Genomic DNA, 20,293 nt, shown 5'->3' with positions numbered 1-20,293 from the left:
AATTAAAATTTTAGTTTTTTAATTTAAATCAAATAAATTTTTATAATTTATGATTAAAGATCAATTAATTATCATTAATCAAAACATCATTGTTATTTTATATCCAAATATAAAAATTAAAATTTCACATAATTATATCAATAAATCAAATTAACATGATCTTTTTAAAAAATAACAGCAGATCATGTCATTAATGCATAACATAAAAATAATATAACAATTTAACTAACATTTAATCAATTTTTAATTATAAAAATTTATTTTTATTCAAATAAAAATACAAAACCTTGTTTGAATTTATTTAAATTTTTTAAAATATTATATATATTATTTTTGACTGTAAGTGTCTTTTCTTGATATCTATAAATTTATCATTATTATTTTTACAGGTCTAAAGAATCAGTATTATTGTTCCACTACTTTTTTCTTTTTGGTGACCAACATTGTTCCCAGCAGTAGGATTAAGACACGTGGTGGATTAATAATAAATAAAAAGAATAGTTTAGAAGCACAATGTCACCCCACAAATAACAAGCTTGATTTTGCATTTAATCAACAAGATTTTTTTGTTGACCTTCTTTTTTTTCTGTTTGAAGTTACACCCAATTCAAGTTGGTTGCCAAAAGATGGTATAGTTTACATCTGCCAAAATCAATCATGTAACAGATGGTTACAAGACATTTACCAACAAAATTTTGTTTTTAAAAAAAAGCAAATAATTACAAAATAGTAGTATCAGAGATGAAAAACTTGGTAAAAAAGTTTTAAGTACGGGTGAGCCAGCGGGGAGTGCATTTGCTCTTTTTCTTAACAACTACTTATAATTTCCTTCTCCGAGTTCTTTTAGCGACCTGAAACAAGCCAAAAGAAAAATGGGTTAAAAATAAAAGAGCACTTGGTTCGGTAATCTCTGTGCCCTTCGAAAATAAATAATTATTTTGCAAAAACTTAATATTTTCTTTTAATTTATGCCTATTATCTTTGCAGGGTTTTCCTAAACAAGAAACAGATATAAAATGAATGAATACAAGAAATGCATAAATTGTGCTTACAGCATCTTCATCTATATTGATAATTTCTGACACTGATGACAAGTCTCTGGATAAAATCTGTCCCTTCTTTCTCTTCTCTGGACCAAAAATTAAATCAACTTTCCATTAATTTAAATGAAAAAGCCTTTTATTGCCTTATATCTAAATAACACGAAACAGTCACAAAAAAAAAAAATAAGTGATAAAATATACTGATAAATTACCAGACAAGGGAACTTTTCTGCTACGAAACTTTCTATCCTCCATATTTAATTTCGTCTTCGACTGTTGATTAGCATCACCTCTAAATTTATCAAGTGTGTCTTTGCCACTGTTGAGAGCAGAATGCACCAAAGGATTGCGGAAAGCAGCAATGAGTTATATAAAACCAAGCAATAAAATGGATATACTGTGAAATAGAAAAGTAAGTCTGAATTTGTATTAAGGGAAATGGGGGTGGGGGGAAGAGCAGGATGTAGATCACTGTAACCAAAGCATTAAGGGATCAACTCACCATTGCCGCAAATGCAAGGTGTTTGCCTTATCTGACGGTACAACCTCCTTGAAATGCAAAAAATGGACAGAATAAAATTAATAGGATCCAATCACAAAGAGAGATGAACAATGAAGGATCACAGAGTGCTGCACAACAAATCATAACCTTTAAATTGATGGAAATCAATGCAGGATATAACAACAATAAGATCCTTGTTCTAAATTTTGTGTACTTTCTTTATTTTTGTTCCTATTTTTATTTTCAATGTTACAGGATTATTTTGCCAATAACCTCTTGGTTTGGTGGTAATCAGCCATTTAAGGCTGGCACCAAATCCCAGGTTCCAATTCAAAAACCCCCTTCCCTCCTCCCTAATTCTCCATCAAAAATAACAATAATAAAGAAGGAAGAATAGGATTATTTTCACTACTTGACTCAGAGCAGATCTAATTCTAACTAAACTGAACTTTTATGGAACTGGACAAAGAATCTTCTACAGCTTTCAAACACAAACAAATGCTTGAGTCAACAGTTTGAAGCTGAAAAGAAAAACTCTAGCTTCCATACTTACTTACCCTCTCTGTCAAGGAACAGTCACTTATTGTCTCCCAGCTCTCACTGTCCAAGCATAATATTTCAACTTCCCCATTATCACATGTGATCTGTCAATTGCAAGAAAACAAAATATAATCAAAACAACTGGGTTATATTATTGTTGGCTGAGCAAAGTATGTCAATTTCTTTTATTTCTCTTTCCTTTTTTCTTTGAGGGTGTGTGTGTGTGTTTGTGGAGGGCGGAAGGAAGCTCACTAATGCACATATATCACATTTTATAGCTAATTAAGAAAGCCAACAAGACAAAACAAGTTCTTCCAGAAAGAAACGTAGATATAAATATGTCCTGTTCTAGTGTTTATAACTTAAACTGAAAAAAAAAAATTACGAGTATAAACATTTCAATCCTAAATCAGAGAAACCTCATCAACTAGCCACAGCTTAACATTTCTTTGAGACATTAGAGACAACAAATAAAATAAAAACAACAGATCAAGTTAAGTGTCCCACATAGTTGTAAAACTATTACTGAAATTTCTATTAGAGATCAAACAGTCCACTCAGTAACAATATTTGTAAGCATTTACCTTGTGAGTGTTGTTTTCAGGGTTAAAGTCATCCACAGTGCCCGAATGAAAACTGACAAATGAAAAAACAACTAAAAGCTGCACACACACTTCAAAAATTGCTGAAATATATATCTCCTTGGAACAAGAGATCCTCACCAGCTATCAAAGGTAGACCATACTTTGATCCGCTGTCCAATTAATACCTCATTTGCACTAGGCAATTCCTGCTTAATTCAAAAGTACAGTTAATTTAGGTACGATATCAACAGGCAGAAAAGCTAAAGTTACAATTGGTCTCAGTTAGAGAAAAATCTTACTTTTGAAGCAATATTGAACTTCACTTTGCGACTATTGGAAGCTTCAGCATTAATAATCTTACCTGCCCCAATATTTCCTTTCAAAGCATTACTTCTTTCAAATTTCTGAGTTGAAACTTGTGATTCCATCTGAGAAGGTTTCTGAGTGACAGAACCAGAAGAAGAAAAAGGTTGACGTTTTTCTAAAGCTGCTTCGGAACTGTTAGATGCACCATATTCCAGCTCCTCAGTAAAACCCTTATTATGGGATCCAATAGATACCAGTGCATTTGGAGGAACAACATGTCCTCGCCTACGTCCTGAACTGGTTTCCATCCTTGTAGATCTCTTATGGGTTTCAAGTGCCCCACAAGTTGAAAAATCAACTTGCTTGCCCAATACCATGTTCAAAGTACCATCCTCATGACACTTTCGACCACGTTTATGAACAGAGCCAACTGGCTGAAACATAGAAGCAAATATGCAATTAGCGATCTCCATTGAAATTGCGTGCATGTGTGTGTATGTGTGTTTGTATGTGCACGCCCATGCACATTTCGAATATAAAATTCATCAATATACTAATCATGTCAATCATATGATCAACAACTGCTTACACACCAGAGAGACTTGCGACTTGAAAACGTGAACTACCCTCTCAACAAAACTTTGAGTAAGAAATTTCAAATTAGCCTGCACACAACAACTAAATCAGAATTTTGGTACAAGATTTTACATGCAGACAAGATATAGTCATTGGGAACTTGCCTCTTCACTTTCCATAGGAGTTATTTTATATAATGATGATGGAAGCAAGATCGTTCCCAGTGTGCAAACAGATGAGATGCCATTTCGATGTAAGGAATTTACAGCAGAAATTCCAATGTCTGCTAGAAAGTGCAGCCTCTGCATTGCAAGAAATCACCTTATTCACAAAAATCCTCTTCTTGGGTCAACATTAAATGCATTATTAACCCAAAAAATATCTAAAAAGAATTAAAAAGTCTCACAGGAGTTCTCTGAGCATCAACAGCGTCCTTAGCTCTTTTAATAGCACGAAATATATAATTCAAATACAAGGCAGCATTATTAACAAGATCCAAATCACCATCAACGACACTGGAGTTCATTGATGCGTTTAGGAATGAAAGAAGTGGACTGCAAAAAGGAAAAAACCTAAAATCACCAAAATTGACAAATGCATCCAACTTTAGTTCTAGGTAAACCAAAATTCAAAAGCTTGCCTTCTGAATAACATTTACCCGCAAAATTGAGCATACATTGCTTCATCCTGACAATCTTCAGATGGGAAGCCTGCATCATGCACAAGAAGATGGATCAAGAATACCACTATGTATGCTGGGAAATCCATAATTGACCCTCCCTGCGACATGGATGTTTGGCGTATTCGAGCTTCTCTACTGTATTCCTTGATAAATTCCACCATATATTTGAATGACTACAAGGACAAATCAGCTGGTATGCATTAGTAAAAAGCAAGTAATATAGATTACTTCTACAAGATATGTGAGGAAAAAAACAAAAGCATACATCATGCTGTAGGTCCTTGAGGCTATCAGAAGTGGCCAGAGTGAAGGCACAAGCATATCTTATAGGTATAACATGTTCCTTCAACAGCTTGTGTGTTTTATCAAGAAATAATCTCCTGACAAAAGAAGAAGAATCCTGGAAAATGACAGAAGGAATAAACATAATTTACACAAAGATATAACTGAAGAGCAACAATTTCGAGAAAATGGAAAGATGAGCTATAAAGGAAGAAACATGAAAAGCGACTGACACAAGCTTTACAGGAAATGCAATATGGTAGTGGTGAATGCAACCACTACAAGCTGAGAGCTTAATCTACAATAATTTTTCATCGACAGGATTTGAGCCACATTGACAAATGACATGCTCGGGAGAAATGCTGCATGTTTATTCCTTTAGCAGCAAGGCATCAGTCTTCAAACATTGAGGACTGTTTACGAGTGCATTATAAAATTAAAATGTGAACTTATATGAAAAAACTTGAGGCTTGATACTTTCTTGAAGCCATCAAAAGAAACAAATTCTCAGCTGATTTCAGACCTAATGTATCAAAGATATTGTGGAACCATAATATTTTGAAGGATATCACAAAGTCAAAATAATTAAAATACATAAACTATGGGAAAATAAGTATTACAAGTATGGAAAAAAAGTTAAATCTAGAAGCACATATTACATGGTTTGATATAGGAATTTGGAAAAGCCTTTACAATTCAGTTTGTTAAGTTACAAATCAAAATCCACAAGTTCAAAATTTTGCTTTTGCTGAATCTTTTACATCATCACTACTACCCCATAGAGCACGCCTAGATCAAACCTACTTACCTTTGCCATCAAAATTGTGAAGCGAAAAATATCAGGAGAAATATGTAGGTCCCATCTTCTAGAAAGCTGGAGAACAGATTTTGCAGCAGCCAATCTTATATAAGCCTTGTCACTTGCACTGCATTACAATATAAAGTCAATGCGAGCGAAAAGGGTAGGTTGCCAATATATCTCTGAAACAAAACCCACTTAAAATCCAGATCTGCAGTAACAGTTTCCTACCCTGAATTTTACCTTGCTTTATTCTGTATAGATAGCTAGCCTAAATATCTTCATTTCTACGAAATTATGCTACTCTTTCAAAAGAAAAAGTATCTTATGCACAATGATGGAGCAGTCAGATCAATTTCAAAAGAAAACCTATGCTTACATTCACAGTGGTCATTGCAACATCCTCCGAATCTTGGAAAAAAAATTAGTACCCAATGAACCTTTGTCAAATATTTGTGTTAATATATAATGCTGAAAAGTATCAGGGACATTCCTCTACTGAATCACAACCCATATGTCTAAACTTTTTGAAAACAAAAATGAAACAAAGGCCATCTTACAAGATGTCCCCCAAAGCAGACACCCCAGTATTTAGAACTTAAGACTCCATCTCAGAGGTCTCAAGTTCTAATCTAAGGAAAAGGGGTGGAGTTATGGGATGGAAGAGGGCTACCTGCCTTTGTGTAGCCCAAGGTCCAATGGATCTCCATATGTACTACCAAAAAAATGACACAAGATATCAATATGAAAACCTCCAGAAGGCTTTTTCAGAATAAATGCAATTAGCTTCTTCATGACTGAAATGTATCAAATATGTCATCCATACTTGCCTTCAAACTCAAAAAGCCAAGAGGGTGTAAGTAAATCAAAGCATTTATTGAATAGCTTGTCAGCGACCTTGGTTTAGGCTAGTTTATGTTTGTTTATTTAGATATTGAGCTAATTATAACAGCTTTTCAAGGCTTTTTAAGAGGTAAGCTCTGTTGCATTCAGGTTTGTGAACAGGCTTGTTCATAAATCATGTATGGGTTCTTTCATAGTCATTTATACACTGATGTAAACGTCTCATTTAGACCTTGTTGACCAAGTCAAACTCTAAAAGGACAATTATAGATTTTAGAATGATATGCTACTTGGCTTTACATATATGTTTTCAGAAAGGATTTAAAGCCCTTATTTTGAAAGTCTAGATAATCTTCCTCCCTATTCTCCACCACACATTAAAAACCCAAAAAGACCCTCTATCCTTACATCATCATTGACAGGACCTTCCTCCCTCTTACAGCATATATACATTTTCCAAATCTCTCCCTTTTCCCATCTCACTAAGTCCATATCCTGTATTCCACTAGGTCAGTGGTCTTCTTTCTCTCAAGGTAGAATCAATTTCCCCCTCATTTTTCACAAACTACTAATCCTAAATCTGCTTCTTCTCATTTTCTAATTCCAATCTATTAACAATTAGGATGAAAAAGCAGCAATAGTGACAAAAATTCACATATACAAAAGACTTATTAATCATAAGAATTCCAATCTATTAACAACTTGGCTGAAGAAGTATGAAGGATAAAGTAAAGTATATTCCAGATGGAGGAAAGGAAATAGACAATCCACATATTTTAGAAAGCATACCATGAAAAAATATTATCAAACATGTCACCCTTCTGGAGCATCTTCAACAAAATGCCCAACAATGGATTAATTTGTCTATTGACCTGAGATCCTCGATGTGGCAAAAAACTCTTGACAAGCATCTTAAGCCCATAAATCTGCAAAGGATAGTCATTACACTAAATTAGCCATAAAGAAACCTACCAGCCAGTGAAATGAGATTTCTTAAAATCTAATGCAGTATGCCTAAAACCATTATATCATTGTTGGATTAGATCAGGCCTCTTGAACCAACACTTTCTAGTTTCACGTTTTTACCGTATGGTGTTGAATTAGTAATTCTGACTATCAATAGCTTACCATTCCTCAAAATAACAATTATCCTCACAAGAGCTTCAACCATAGACCAAACATCCAGGTCAAAACTCCACTCCACACAAGGGCATAGAGAATTACAAGAATGCCATCTCCTCCTATAATGCAAAATTTAAACCCCACATAAAAAGGTTTTCTCCTTTTATCATAAGAGAATGTGGTACTGCACATTTTAAAACTCTACCCTCAAAAAAGGAAAACCCTATATTTTCTTGTCATGATAGCTTAAATTCAGGTTAAAGGTAGGTAATACAACTGCAGCCTCTAGACGGCATATTAGCTTTCTTCTCAAAATCTAATAAGTTTGATCAGAGCACCAAAAGCTGAAAATATAATCATTGAAACAGAAAAATTTACATCTGCATTTGTTGGTTCTTTCTTAATAAGATCACCCTATATGTCAGCTTTCTCCAGAAACAATCAGGATAAGAAGGGATCAGAAATCACATCTCAAGATCACACTGACTGAGAATTTAAGGGTATTGGCAGTGAAGCATGACTTGCAATTTACTTAAAGTGACCACTGACCAAGAGACATAATGGCATATCAATTAATACTTCTAGTTAAAAGTTAAAACTAGCATGCCAGAATTGCATTCATCATAAATCCAGATCAGTTTTAGTAGGAAACAATCACCTCAAATCTCAGATCAGTATCAATTTGAGTCTAGTCCAGTGACCAATTCAACTCCAATTTGAAGGTCAAACAGGATCTTGTTATGCTCTATGTAACTCTGTACATGCCTCACCAAGGCACTAGTATGCAATTAATTTCCCCAAAATTAGACATACACGTGCAATCCCTTATTAGAATGTTATCAATGCCAACCAAGTGAATCTGAACGAGGATTCAAAACAACTACACTTAAAAAGTTAGATTAACCTAATGAGAACACGTTTGTGAATTTGTAAATTGAAAGATACCGATTAGAGAAAAGTGCTAGAGTAACACATTCACACCCAGGAAATTTTTTTCTTTTCCATCTTTGCAATATTAAAAGTATGACTAATACTGGTTTTGGAATCCGTAATTGCTATTTTTAGAAAAATGATAACAAATAAAAGAAAACTGAATGGATTCTTTGATGATCTCAGCTTGCAGTAGACTGACTAAAGCAACCACTAGCATCCATTCTCATCTTAACAAAACTCACTCACAACTCTTCCCAGTAATAATTTTCTTGTTTTATGACAATACATGATATGAATATATTGTTTGGTTCCCAAGCTGAATCTAACTTGCTCCCAGTCAATTGATCATCAGTTTAACTAAATTTTTCCTTCAAATTTGCATTTTTAATCAGTTTATTGGAATCCATGTGCACTTGAAAGATAAAATCTAGATATTAATTATCAAAACATCAAACTCCACTGTAACGGAAATCAACATAAATATCATTAATTAATACTTACATAGGAAAGGAAAGTTCCCCCTTCCAACACTTACCTTTAATTTGCAAGTAACAGTACACCCAGAGCTATCCTCAGTGACAGAAAGATCATCCAATGACTTTGCCTTCAGCGATTTAGATCCAATCAGTTACATAACAATTACCCAAAGGAGATCAGATGCTCCATCCACTAAATACTAGGAAAAGGAAAGCAAAAATCAAATTACCTGAAAAATATTTTTATAGACATGTTGTGTGATTTCTTGATCAAGATCTTCAAAAGTTGAAACCGAATATTGGGCAATACAGCCCAAAGACTGCAAAACAGTCGCAATATTCTGCCCGCTATGTAGAGAATCCACAAGTTCCTAAACATTAACAGATAAAATATTGACATGGTCATCTAAAGGGCCCTCAAGCTGATATCAATCAGTGCCTTGACAATTTGCCTTTCTTTCTTCTTTTTTGTTTGTAAATTTGAAAAACACAGTTTGCATTTCTTGGTTTTTTTTTTATTTGAAATTATCACCACAGGCAACCTTCCTAAGTCTTGAGACACACACAAATTACATAACCACTGCAAACCCAAGTTACAATGAGGCTTCAGTTCTAAGTTAGCACTGCTGTTGAATGCTTTGGTTAGGACTGATACGAGCCTAATTGGAGACAATTCTTAAGATATATTGCTAAATTGACTAAAACTGTAAAAAGTAATTAAAAGTCCGGTACACGACATTGAAAATTAAAGTAAAGGAGGGAATCCGGGTGTAACTTCAAAATAACATTTCACCTTCCCTTTTGACTTTAGTGCATTTAAAAGACAACAAAAACATTAAATCAACAGCATGTTCAGAGAAGTTTATTAATACAATCAATTGAACTAGAAATTAACAATAAAAGGTTAAGGGCTATTTTTTCAGGTTATTGCTAGGTGTTTATCAAGGCTCCCGAATTTAAAATCAAGAAAACGTGTCTATTTGTTGTTTTTCTTTTTGAAACATCTTGTTTACTTGCTGTGCCAAGCATACATCATCTTTCACAACTTTTAGGTTTTGTCCATTTATAAGGAAATGCTAACTTAAGAAAAGTTGAGATAAGCACACCTCACATAATTCTGTGAAAACATATTGCTTAGGCACATCTATTAATGAAGCAATTGCAGAAACAGCATATTTTGACTGAGTACGAGTTCCCTCAAGACAGATCTTCTTCAAAACAGGGTAAAAATCACTGCATACGAAGAGCATTAATAAGAATTAAAATTAAAGATCACATAGAACCTAACAAAAATTTCTAAGGATAATTATAATGCAAAAAGAACAATCACTCAAGAAACTTGCTACCCCCCACACTAGTTTGACACCAGCCTCACTGTTTTAAGCATTTAACCAATGACAAATTTTAGATATATGATAAATCCATATTTCAGATTACAGACATTGCATTTAATATTATCTAAGACTCAAGAATGCTTAAGTTTTAAAATTGTGAAGTTCACAACACATCTTTCTACCCAGTTGTAACTCAAAATCTCAAATATCAAGTGCCAAATGCCAAAAAAAGAGTGCAGAAATTACCTGAAATTGACAGAGATATGAGACCCCACTTTCGCTAAAACTTGAATGATCTTATCATGAATCAGATATTTCTCTTCAAACAACAGACGAAACTGCAATTCTGAACCCCTCATGAGAGATGGGAAATTGCTGATGATAACCTGTATCATGTAAAATGTGACTGAAATACAACCGAACTTTCCATATAAAATAAATCAAAATTTATCTTCACGCAGGACATAATTTTTTAATGAATACCACAACTAATAAAAGGCAATTCAAAGCTAACTTTCCCTTTCAGATAAATAAAAAAGCTAACTTTCTGTCATGACACTGCTTCTATGTCCAAATTTCTTTGTCTCTCTTCTACATTTATCCTAAGTAAATATTGAAGATTAAGTTTTAGTAAGAGGAATTGGTGTTCTGACTGACATGGCTCATGATCTTGTTGAATACACAATCTTTAACTATGATCATCAAATGTACAGGAATGCAAGTGGATTGATAGAGTCAAACAAGAAAATAACAGAAAATTTTGTAGCAATAGCATTACAATGAAATTGTCATGTTTATGCTCAAAGTAGCAGTCCTGTAATTACTACAAGGCTGATACCCCATGTAGGGGTAGACTAGAGCCAAGCCAAATAATAAAAAGCTCATGCTTGGCTCAATATAAGTGTTTGAAACTCAAGCTCATGTTCCAAGCTCCAGATCCAAGAGTTCCCAAAAACTCAAGCTCACTTGATACAGATCATTATCATATATTTAAAGTCATCTCAAGCTGAAGCTCAAAATTTAAGATATGATAATATAATTAAACAATAAAACTTGTTTCTTAATCAGCCAGGCTCATTTAACTAAATGAACTGAATGTCAAGCCCAAGCTTAGTTCATTTGTAAACCAAGCAAGATCAGCCAATATTCTTAAGTAGCTGAGCATGAAATCGCTTACATACAGCTTGACTTATTTCCATATCTAAACCGATAGTGTGAAGCACTCATCAAGTATACCCTTCACATGTTGAGGCTCATCTTTTGCCAAATATACTTGTCTTTTAATGCATGCCAATGAGTCAAAGCAATTCTTTTTCTTTTTTTTTTTTGTTATATGTAGCTAGTCAATGTCTATTGAAGAATTACAGCAAATAAAGAAGCTTGTGAAACTATTTGGGCATTTCTGTGCAATGAAGGAACTAACTTTTTGCACATCAAGCTTTTGAAACACAAAAGAAAATTACATTAAATAGTAGGGTTGTGCATCACATTTTCCGATCAAATTATAAACTTCTGCAAGGGGATGATGCGTGCCAACCTTCGGACTGCAGGTCTCATTTTAGAATGGAAAAAGGAGCACCATTGATATTCAATGAGAAACAATTGTTCTTACCAGGAGTAGTTCAATAGAAAAAGCCTCCAAATTATTGCTTCCCAACCCACTAGTGGAAATGAGACTGAGAATGCAACAAACATGCTCTGAGTCAAATATATTAAACGAGCATTTTGAGGAGAGCAACTGCAAAAACTCAAAATGTGGATGTTTATCTCCTATCACTTTAAGGAATTTATCCTGAAAAGGAAACGAATTTTGGTAACTTTTAGAGAAGATTCAAAAAATCCAGAATACAAAAGGGAAAACAAGGGATAATAACATATTACCTCCTGTTAAATATTTGAGCAAGTTTGAGTATATGGTTTTTAAAACACACAGAAAAAGCTCATGAACAAAAACAGGTCAACCGTTCCTATTAACCACATTGTAAGTAATCAGATGGACCACTAATAAAGCAGCACCTAACAGCATAAGACTCAGAATGATCTGATGGTCAAACTTGAGCCGATCCATTTAATTCCTAGGCTGTTAACCTCATAGGTTTCTTTCAAATTCTAGTACCACCAACAAGATATGACTGAACAATGAGTAAAAACAAGTATCCAATTCTCGTTTTAAGTATGTTAGACAATGCATCAATATAGATTTCTTCAACGGCATAGAATAGACCTCCACAGAGAACTGATAAGATACCAAATAGAACCAAGTTAAGCTCCAAACCAATCAGAAAATTGGGTGAAGAAACCCAGCTTCACAATTTTCATATCTTTTGATGTTGAGTTTTCTAATATTTCCTCGAGTGGTTCTTTATTGTCACAAGCACTTTCGTGGTTCAACCTAATGCAAAAGAGACCCCTCCCAGCTGTAAGGATTGACAACCCAGTAAACAATCGTCACTAATAAGACATGAAATCTCCACTAGCATCAATGGGCATATAATCAGAAAGTGGGCTACTCGATCCTTAAAAAATGCCATCCCGGTAGAAAACCATTACTTGTCTTATCCAACCACACTGATGGCAGAAATATAGAACTTCCCTATGCTACTAGAAGCAGAAACATACATTTTGTGACATAAATGGTATGCAGTGATTACAGGATCCTTCAATCACTGAGACACAACATCAGAACATTGCCATTCAGATCAGAGACGCAATAGATCACCAAACTAAGATAGCCAATTAGGCTATGTACATAATATAGGAAAACTTTAGAAGCCTCCTCCATCATAAATGACAAATGACTCCCTTATCAACAACCAATCCTAGAATAGTTAACACATATTACCAACACTTTCATTCAAATTTCTTAAAACAAGGTTTCCTCTTAGGAATTTGGAATCTTCTTTTCAAGTCAAAGCAACAGGTCAGCTACTTTATTTTTCCTATTAACCTATATAAAACAATATCAGCCTTTTGGTTAAAACTTGAAAGTCTCTCTGTTTACCATTATTAACTCAACAGTATCTGTCAAGAGCCAAATATATATAGGAGTTCGTACTTGTTATGTACATGGCTATGCTAATAAAAAATGCAACCATAGAAGAAACTCAAAACAATTTTTACAACAAAATTAAGACTTTTTTTCTGATAAAGCAAATCAGATCAGGTTCAATAGGATATATTATAGCTTATCCATATAAAAAAAAGAGTAGGAAATATTATAGAAGTGTTTTAAGGACATGGATACTGAACCTAACAACCGTAGTGCACTACACAAATGATGCATAAATACACAAAGAAAGCACGTGGTGATGAATGCATGGTATCTTTCGATTAAATTAAACCAAGAGGAACAAGTAAACAACGCACTCTTATCACCAGGGCATTTTTAAGTGTCACTTCATCCAGCAACAGGCCCAGTGAAGTGAAAATGTTGTTGTCCTTCATCTGACTCAATTTATCAAAGCACTCTTCAGCTTTGGAAGGATCTGGGAATGAAGCTGACATTTTAACAAAAGAACTCTTCAATTTCTTCTTCATATCCTCTGAACTATTCTCCTGCAATAAATATTTATCAGACTAATTAATCAAACCCAGCAAACAGTAAACTCCAAAGATCACAAATGAAACACCACAAGTTAAAATATACCACACTCATAAGAACTTTCTGAATATTCTGTCTCACTGTGCATGCGCATGTGTGTTGAATGGTGTGCAAGAATTATGAGGAAAGAAATGAATGGCAGAAAGCCAAAGCCAATGCTTGATGCAAGATTAATCACACAAAAAATAACGCACACCAAAGTAATATTTGAACAGGTAATGGTTGCATTAAAAATTAAAAAATCAAATATATGTAGGCATCTGTCAGTTAGCTAGAATAGAAGGAGAGCTGATTCATTAAGTCCTTAAATAAACATTATATGACCTCCTGAAAAGCAATACAAGCACTCTACCTTCTCTTTCCGTATGGCCAAATAATTCCGCATTTCAGTTTGCAACCTGAAAACATAAAGAGATGGTAATAACACATATGTCACCCTCACTCAAGCAGTAGTTTAGTACAACTACCTTCGTTTCTGAGATAAAATAGCACTCAGGGCCTTCACATGCAAAGGGCTAAAAAGAGAAAACAAATGGATCCAGTGTCTTGCCCTCTCTTCAACTGGAAGAAGCACCGGAAATAATTCCTCTGCAACAACAAGTTCTATGTTTTGGGACCTGAACATTGAATTTGACATTATAAGAGACCAGTTTTTAACTTTTTTAGCCCATATAAAGTGTAAAAATGCATACCTGAATTCTTTGCAATCTTTATCATAGCAAAGCATCAAGACTTTGCATGGAATCTGCTCAAAGTGATCACACATTGTGATGTGGCCTTCTGCACACTTGTTACAATAATCTCGATATACTTCCATCACTTTCTGCAGGGCTTTCTTTCTAACAGAAATCTGCATAAAAAGAGTATATAATTGAGTGGTAGACAGCTTTAAACACATATTAATCACACAAACATCCTATAGCAAGATTACCTTCTTATCCCTAAGCCTCTCTATAACCTCAGATATTAGTTTGGATGAAATATATTTAAGGTTAGACCCAGCAAGCTCACAGGCAACAATCACTGCCTGCATTCTCACTTTATCATCAAAGTCCAACAGTCGATCTTCAATGGCAGCTGTACAGTTTGAGTCAAAGATAGAAAACACGTTAATTAGATTTTGGAGACTGAACAAAGTTACATGCACAATAACCAAAGAACTTTTATTATGGAGATGCTTACTGAGAAGTTCATGGGATTCTATCCCTGAGGGATTGGCCAAGTAACAAGCTTTAGCACATTGTAGAGCAGTCACTCTAACTTCTGAAGATTTGTCACATAATCTTTTCAAGAACTCTACAAAGAGAGCATGATATCTTTGTGCAAGACGGTATTCAGGTCGTAAAAGAAGTTTTCCAATTAGATTAACAGCTTTTATTCGGACATCAACCTGATCAGTCTGTAGATAAACACAAAAAGTTACTTCAACAACAATTAAGAACAAATTAAAAGTATAGTAAAGTAGCGCCTAAGAAACACTTTTTTGGAAAACAAGTAACAAGAAATCCGTAATACTAATCCACACTATTTAAACAATATGAACAATAAATAGAACCAGTTGACTTAATACGAAGTTGTACCATTAATTCCTGGGTTAAGTTGGGGATAATAGCATTAAGCATCTCAGGAGCACATTGAAAAAGTTTTAACACAATCTCATGATAGAATTCTTTGAGCTCACTCCCTACAGCATCTCTATCCAAGGAGCAAGATGTTAAAAATCCACAAACAAAGGGCTGAAGCTTTTCTGCACAACTTTGGATAACAGAGGCAGCAAGCTGAGAAGCTGCAGAAGTTGCACCCTGTACAACATACATTAATGTAAACAAAGATCCAAATGTTTGTTATTACATACATAATTATATATACCAATGAAAGAAATTCATCTATCATGATAGGCAGAAAATCTAGTCCATATGGTCTTTGTATGATATAATGAAATATGGTAGACAATCTTGCTACTCAACTAAGCACTGATAGTTAAACAAAAAGTTTCAGTGCTCTATTTGAATTCTGAAGCAAATATGGTGCTCTTCTTAAGTACCTTATGAGCAATGACTTTAAACTTGAAAAGGCACCGCATTCTGAATAAGGACCATTATCAGAATGCACCACCACCCACAAACAAATTCTATGTAGCACGGTAGGACACAAAGACAAAGTAATATAATTTTAGAAACAATATCTCAATCCTAAGGATTCCTTGAATCATCAAAATCTCAAATGAAATTAAAATCCCAACTTGGAAGGAGATGCCAGAAGAAATGGCAAACTTAAGCAACAACCAAACTTCTTAATATCTAGTGAGAATTAACAGTGTGCGACATAAAAAGGAAAACAGAGAGGCCTCTGCCACCCAGAAATCCTACGCTCAACAAATATTTTCATGCATTCCAGGCCAACAAATGACATAACTCTTACTTAACAGATAAGGCATCCAGGAAGTATCAAAGCATAAATCATATGAAATAACAAATTAAATCAACATTAGCTCAATTTGTCTGCTCCAACAATGCTCAAACCCCTTTTTCACTATCAGTTCCGGAATACAAGTTAAAAACAGTCTCACTTGAACAAAAGAAAATATGTCTGTTAACACTCACCTTACTCTCTTGTACAAGATTTCGCAAAATTACGTCCGTAAGCTGGTGAGACACTTCCTCGTTTAAAATATGAGTCATTATAGACAAAATATCATTGATTAAACTCTGTTGATGGTGTTCTCTGGGAAGAAAGAAACAATAATGTTGTTTTTATCACATCATATACAAAATGGCAAATGAAAACAATAAGAATAATGAAGTGTTAAACAAAGACGATTGTGAGAAAATTATGGTGAATATATATAGGGATCATAAAATGAAAAGCCTTATATACTGTCGCAGCTTAAAAGCCCCACAGAACACAATGATTGCAGTAAAAGTAATAGAAGTTCACAGGTTAAACAATTTGCTACCATTCAACAAGGAGAATATAAAGACATAAAAGTCAAAGCTACAATAAGTTTAACAGAAACTCACAGCTCAGAAATAGGTAATTAAAAACTGAGTCATACATGAAAAAGTCAAAAGTCTAACTTGAGAGGCAAGAACAATAGAATGTTTATCAAGCATGTTTATCTCCAATTAGATGATTAAGAGGACAAACTGCTAATATTTTTTCAACTTCAGTTCAAGTAAGTTATCATTTAGAGATACACATAATCTGATAGATTTAAAAATACATAGCCCTTAGGTTAATCTTGTATGGAAAAGATCACATAAGAAGAAGGATTAAGTTAATTAAAGCCACAATATCATAAAATTTAATAAGTTAAAAGAAAATTACACAAATTTACCAAACAATAAACAGGAAATAAAAAGAGAAAGGAACCTGACCTCACAACCGAGAAAAAAATATTAAACATCTCAAGAATCAAATCACTGCAGTCAATATCCAGCATTATCACACAACATTTACATTGAGCAACAGTCTCCAATATCTTAACCCTCCTTGAGAAGAATGCGCTGGTAGTATCAGCAAGCTCCATGAACATGCTGAGAATGAGTTTAAACATATCCTGAAATGAAAGAGTTCATAAATTTGAATGATATAAAAGGAGGGAAACAACAATGGCATACAACAGTAACCATGTAATTTCAAACCCAAAAAAAATGTTACCCTAAGATATTTATCTGCAAAAGGTGGTTGAGGTGCCAGGATCCGAAAAAATTCACTGACACAAATGGCCACCAAAAGTCTAACATCTTTATCAGTGTGGTTAGATAGACCGTGCTTAACAATAGATTTCCTCAAAGGCTTTGTGACATCTTCCAGTTTTCCCACAACTAGCGCCTTTGTGGCAACTTCAACAACTGAAGGCTGCTCTATTTGCGACAACACACTCACAACTTTCTGCAAAGAGAATTACCAACACATAGAGGATCACACAAGAAGTTTTCCCCAACAAAATAAAATTCTAACGGATAAGCTCGTGAAAAAACTACTTAATTACTAAATGAAAAAAAAAACATAATTATTGTTAAACAAACCTAACAGAGCATAATTTAACGTGTATAATAGATTTGCACTTATGCCGCCAAATGCACACTACACATTTAATAGAATGTCAAAACACATTTCAACATTTGCATAATGTACAGTAGTTACTCTATATTTTTATTCAATAAACGCCAACATTTACGCCAATTGCCATTAGGAAGTAAATCCACGTTCTTAAGCACGTGAAGATGAGAAAAACAACGTAATGACTTCATAAACCACCCCATAATAAGTGGTATTTTCGACTAATCGACATTTCTATCGATTTGTTTGAGAGAAATCGCTTTTCTTGTTTCAAAAAAGAGAGGAGGAGAAGTTGAAATTTATGCTTACACGGAGAGATTTGACGATGACATCTTTGCTAGGACGAGTGAGTTGTTCGAGTTTGGCGCCGATTCCAGAGATGAGTTGCAACGAGGACTCGTCCATTTGGCGATGACTGAGAGGTTTAATTAGAAGGGAAAAAGAGAAGGAAAAGGTTAGTTTGGTAGTGGAACAAGGGACGAGTGAGGGTTTGGAGGGTTTATACTTTTCGGCATTGGCTGGAAAAAGAAAAACTGGGGCTGAAAAATTTAAACTAAAACCTACGGAAGGAAAAGGCAGAATTGGATTAACGAGAAAGGAATGCCCCGGTTTAAGCGGGGGGAATCCCGCCCTCTGATGCGCGTGGGATGACGCGCTGAGTGGAGGTGATGAACGATGAGATACAACGGGGGCTTTTACTTATTAATCCTTTATCAAAGAGAATAGTTACAGTACAGACTTATTTGCCGAAAAAGCGATGCGAGTGCGAGGCCCAGGCCCAGGCCCGTCTTGTGAAAGGTATCCGAAGTACCGAGTTCGAATTGAAGAAGTGAACGGGGCCATACGCCTAGGCTTTGCTCCTTCGTCTATAAAAGCCCTTCCCTCAGTTTATTTTATTCGCACCATCTTGCCTCACTCTTTAGAAGGTGCTGCTTTTATTTTTTTACTGTCAAAATATTTATTAAATCTTTGTATTAATATATTTATTTAATTTAATTTTTATAGTTAAAATTAATGTAATTTAATTTTTTAATTTTAAACATTATTTCAATTTATCCTCTTCCTTTAACAATATTTAATTTTATTATTAAAAAAAATAACGTGATATTGATGTGATATATTTTGATGATGTGACACTGACATAATAACGTGACAATATCATATGACATTAACATGGTAACATGTCAATGTTACATCACAAATAAAAAATTTTCAAAAAAAATTATATCAAGTCATAGAGATTAAATTAAAAAAAATATTAAAAAAATATAAATATTTAAATAAATGATAAATATACTTATTAATAAGTTAAATATTTAAGTGTAAAAGATATATGATATTAAAAAATATATATAAATATTTTTTTACTTGATTATTTGATTCTAAAATATTTATATTAATTTATCTTTTTTGCAAAAATTAAATTTGAATTCTACTTCTATAAAAAAATTTGAAAAAAGTTTTATACCTAAAACCAAATTTAGATGAATAACTTACATTATGTTAGAATAAAATAATAAAAAAGATTAAATAAATTCTTTTTTCTTTCTATTTATAATAGTATAAAAATTTAAAATTTATTTGACTTAATTTTTAACTTGAGCTGAACTCAAATTAGCAAAATAGGTTGATTTACTTACAACTTTCATAATTTACAAATACTCATTCTTTTGAAATTATTTAATCCTTATTCAATTTACCTTTTATTTAAATTTACTCAAAGTTTATTATAAAACGATTTTACTTAAAGTTCAAATACTACAAACAAATTCTGCTAAATTTAAATTTATATTATTAATTTGAATCAACAAAAAATTTGTTAATACAAAATAAAACGATACAAATATTTATAATTATATTTAACTTCATCAGTTATAAATGTATTCTTTAATCCAAAAAATTTCAACCTAAAAAATATAATATGAAATATTAAACAAAATAAAAATATAAAAAATAAATAAATAATTGAAAAGGTGGAATAACTCAAATTATATGGGTGTAATAAGAAGTTTGTCATGCCTTCATTTTTTTTAAAACAAAAATTAAATCAACCTATTTTACTAATTTGAGTTTAACTTAAATTAAAACCTAAGTCAAATAATTTTTAAATTTTTATATTATTATAAATAGAAGAAAAAAAAGAACTTATTTAGTCTTTTTATATTATTTTATTTTAACATAATACAAGTTATTCATCTAAATTTGATTTTAGGTATGAAATTTTTTTAAAATTTTTTTTATAGAAAGAGATTTCAAACTTAAGTTTTGCAAAGAAGATCAATTAATGTATACACTCTATAATCAAATAACCAAATAAGAAAAATATTTATATATATTTTTTAACACCACCATAAATATTTTACACTTAAATATCTAGCTTATTAATAAGTATATTTATCATCTACCTAAATATTTATTTTTTAAAATATTTTTTTCAATTTAGTCTCTTAATATTTTAATTTTATTTAATTTAGTTTCTGTATTATATATTTTTATTCAATTTAATCCCTATGGGGTGGCACAAATTTTGTTTTGAAAAATTTTTTGATTTGCCACTTAACACCAACACGTCAACATGCTAGTGCCACGTTAGTGTTGCTACCTC

The 20,293-nt window shown here is 33.0% G+C and overlaps 1 protein-coding gene across 5 annotated transcripts; it reads right to left on the bottom strand.

Moving 5' to 3' along the window:
• LOC18592331 (sister chromatid cohesion protein PDS5 homolog A) lies at positions 502-18,347 on the bottom strand. Of its 5 annotated transcripts, XR_001929065.1 has the most exons (33): positions 17,998-18,347; positions 17,284-17,517; positions 17,001-17,182; positions 16,227-16,347; positions 15,204-15,425; positions 14,806-15,022; positions 14,555-14,700; positions 14,316-14,473; positions 14,091-14,240; positions 13,976-14,021; positions 13,389-13,577; positions 11,635-11,814; positions 10,269-10,408; positions 9,795-9,921; positions 8,919-9,059; positions 8,748-8,816; positions 6,947-7,083; positions 5,988-6,029; positions 5,324-5,441; positions 4,499-4,633; positions 4,210-4,406; positions 3,958-4,105; positions 3,716-3,853; positions 3,569-3,640; positions 2,969-3,409; positions 2,808-2,875; positions 2,670-2,721; positions 2,103-2,189; positions 1,546-1,592; positions 1,256-1,362; positions 1,053-1,129; positions 724-851; positions 502-642 (listed from the first exon to the last, which is right to left on the bottom strand). XR_001929065.1 is itself a non-coding variant. In XM_018125890.1 (32 exons), the coding sequence occupies exons 1-32, from the start codon at positions 18,091-18,093 to the stop codon at positions 819-821; spliced, it is 4,317 nt and encodes a 1,438-aa protein (XP_017981379.1). In that variant the 5' UTR covers positions 18,094-18,347; the 3' UTR covers positions 502-818. The 5 variants fall into 5 exon arrangements, 3 of the variants coding, with proteins under 3 accessions (XP_017981379.1, XP_017981382.1, XP_017981381.1); XM_018125890.1 differs by having other exon boundaries at positions 502-851; XM_018125893.1 differs by having other exon boundaries at positions 502-851; positions 1,053-1,124.

Source organism: Theobroma cacao, chromosome 8 (genome assembly GCF_000208745.1).
Source record: "Theobroma cacao cultivar B97-61/B2 chromosome 8, Criollo_cocoa_genome_V2, whole genome shotgun sequence".
NCBI lineage: Eukaryota > Viridiplantae > Streptophyta > Magnoliopsida > Malvales > Malvaceae > Theobroma > Theobroma cacao.
The sequence above is the reverse complement of the archived record's forward strand: the minus strand, read 5'-3'. Positions and strand labels throughout refer to the sequence as shown.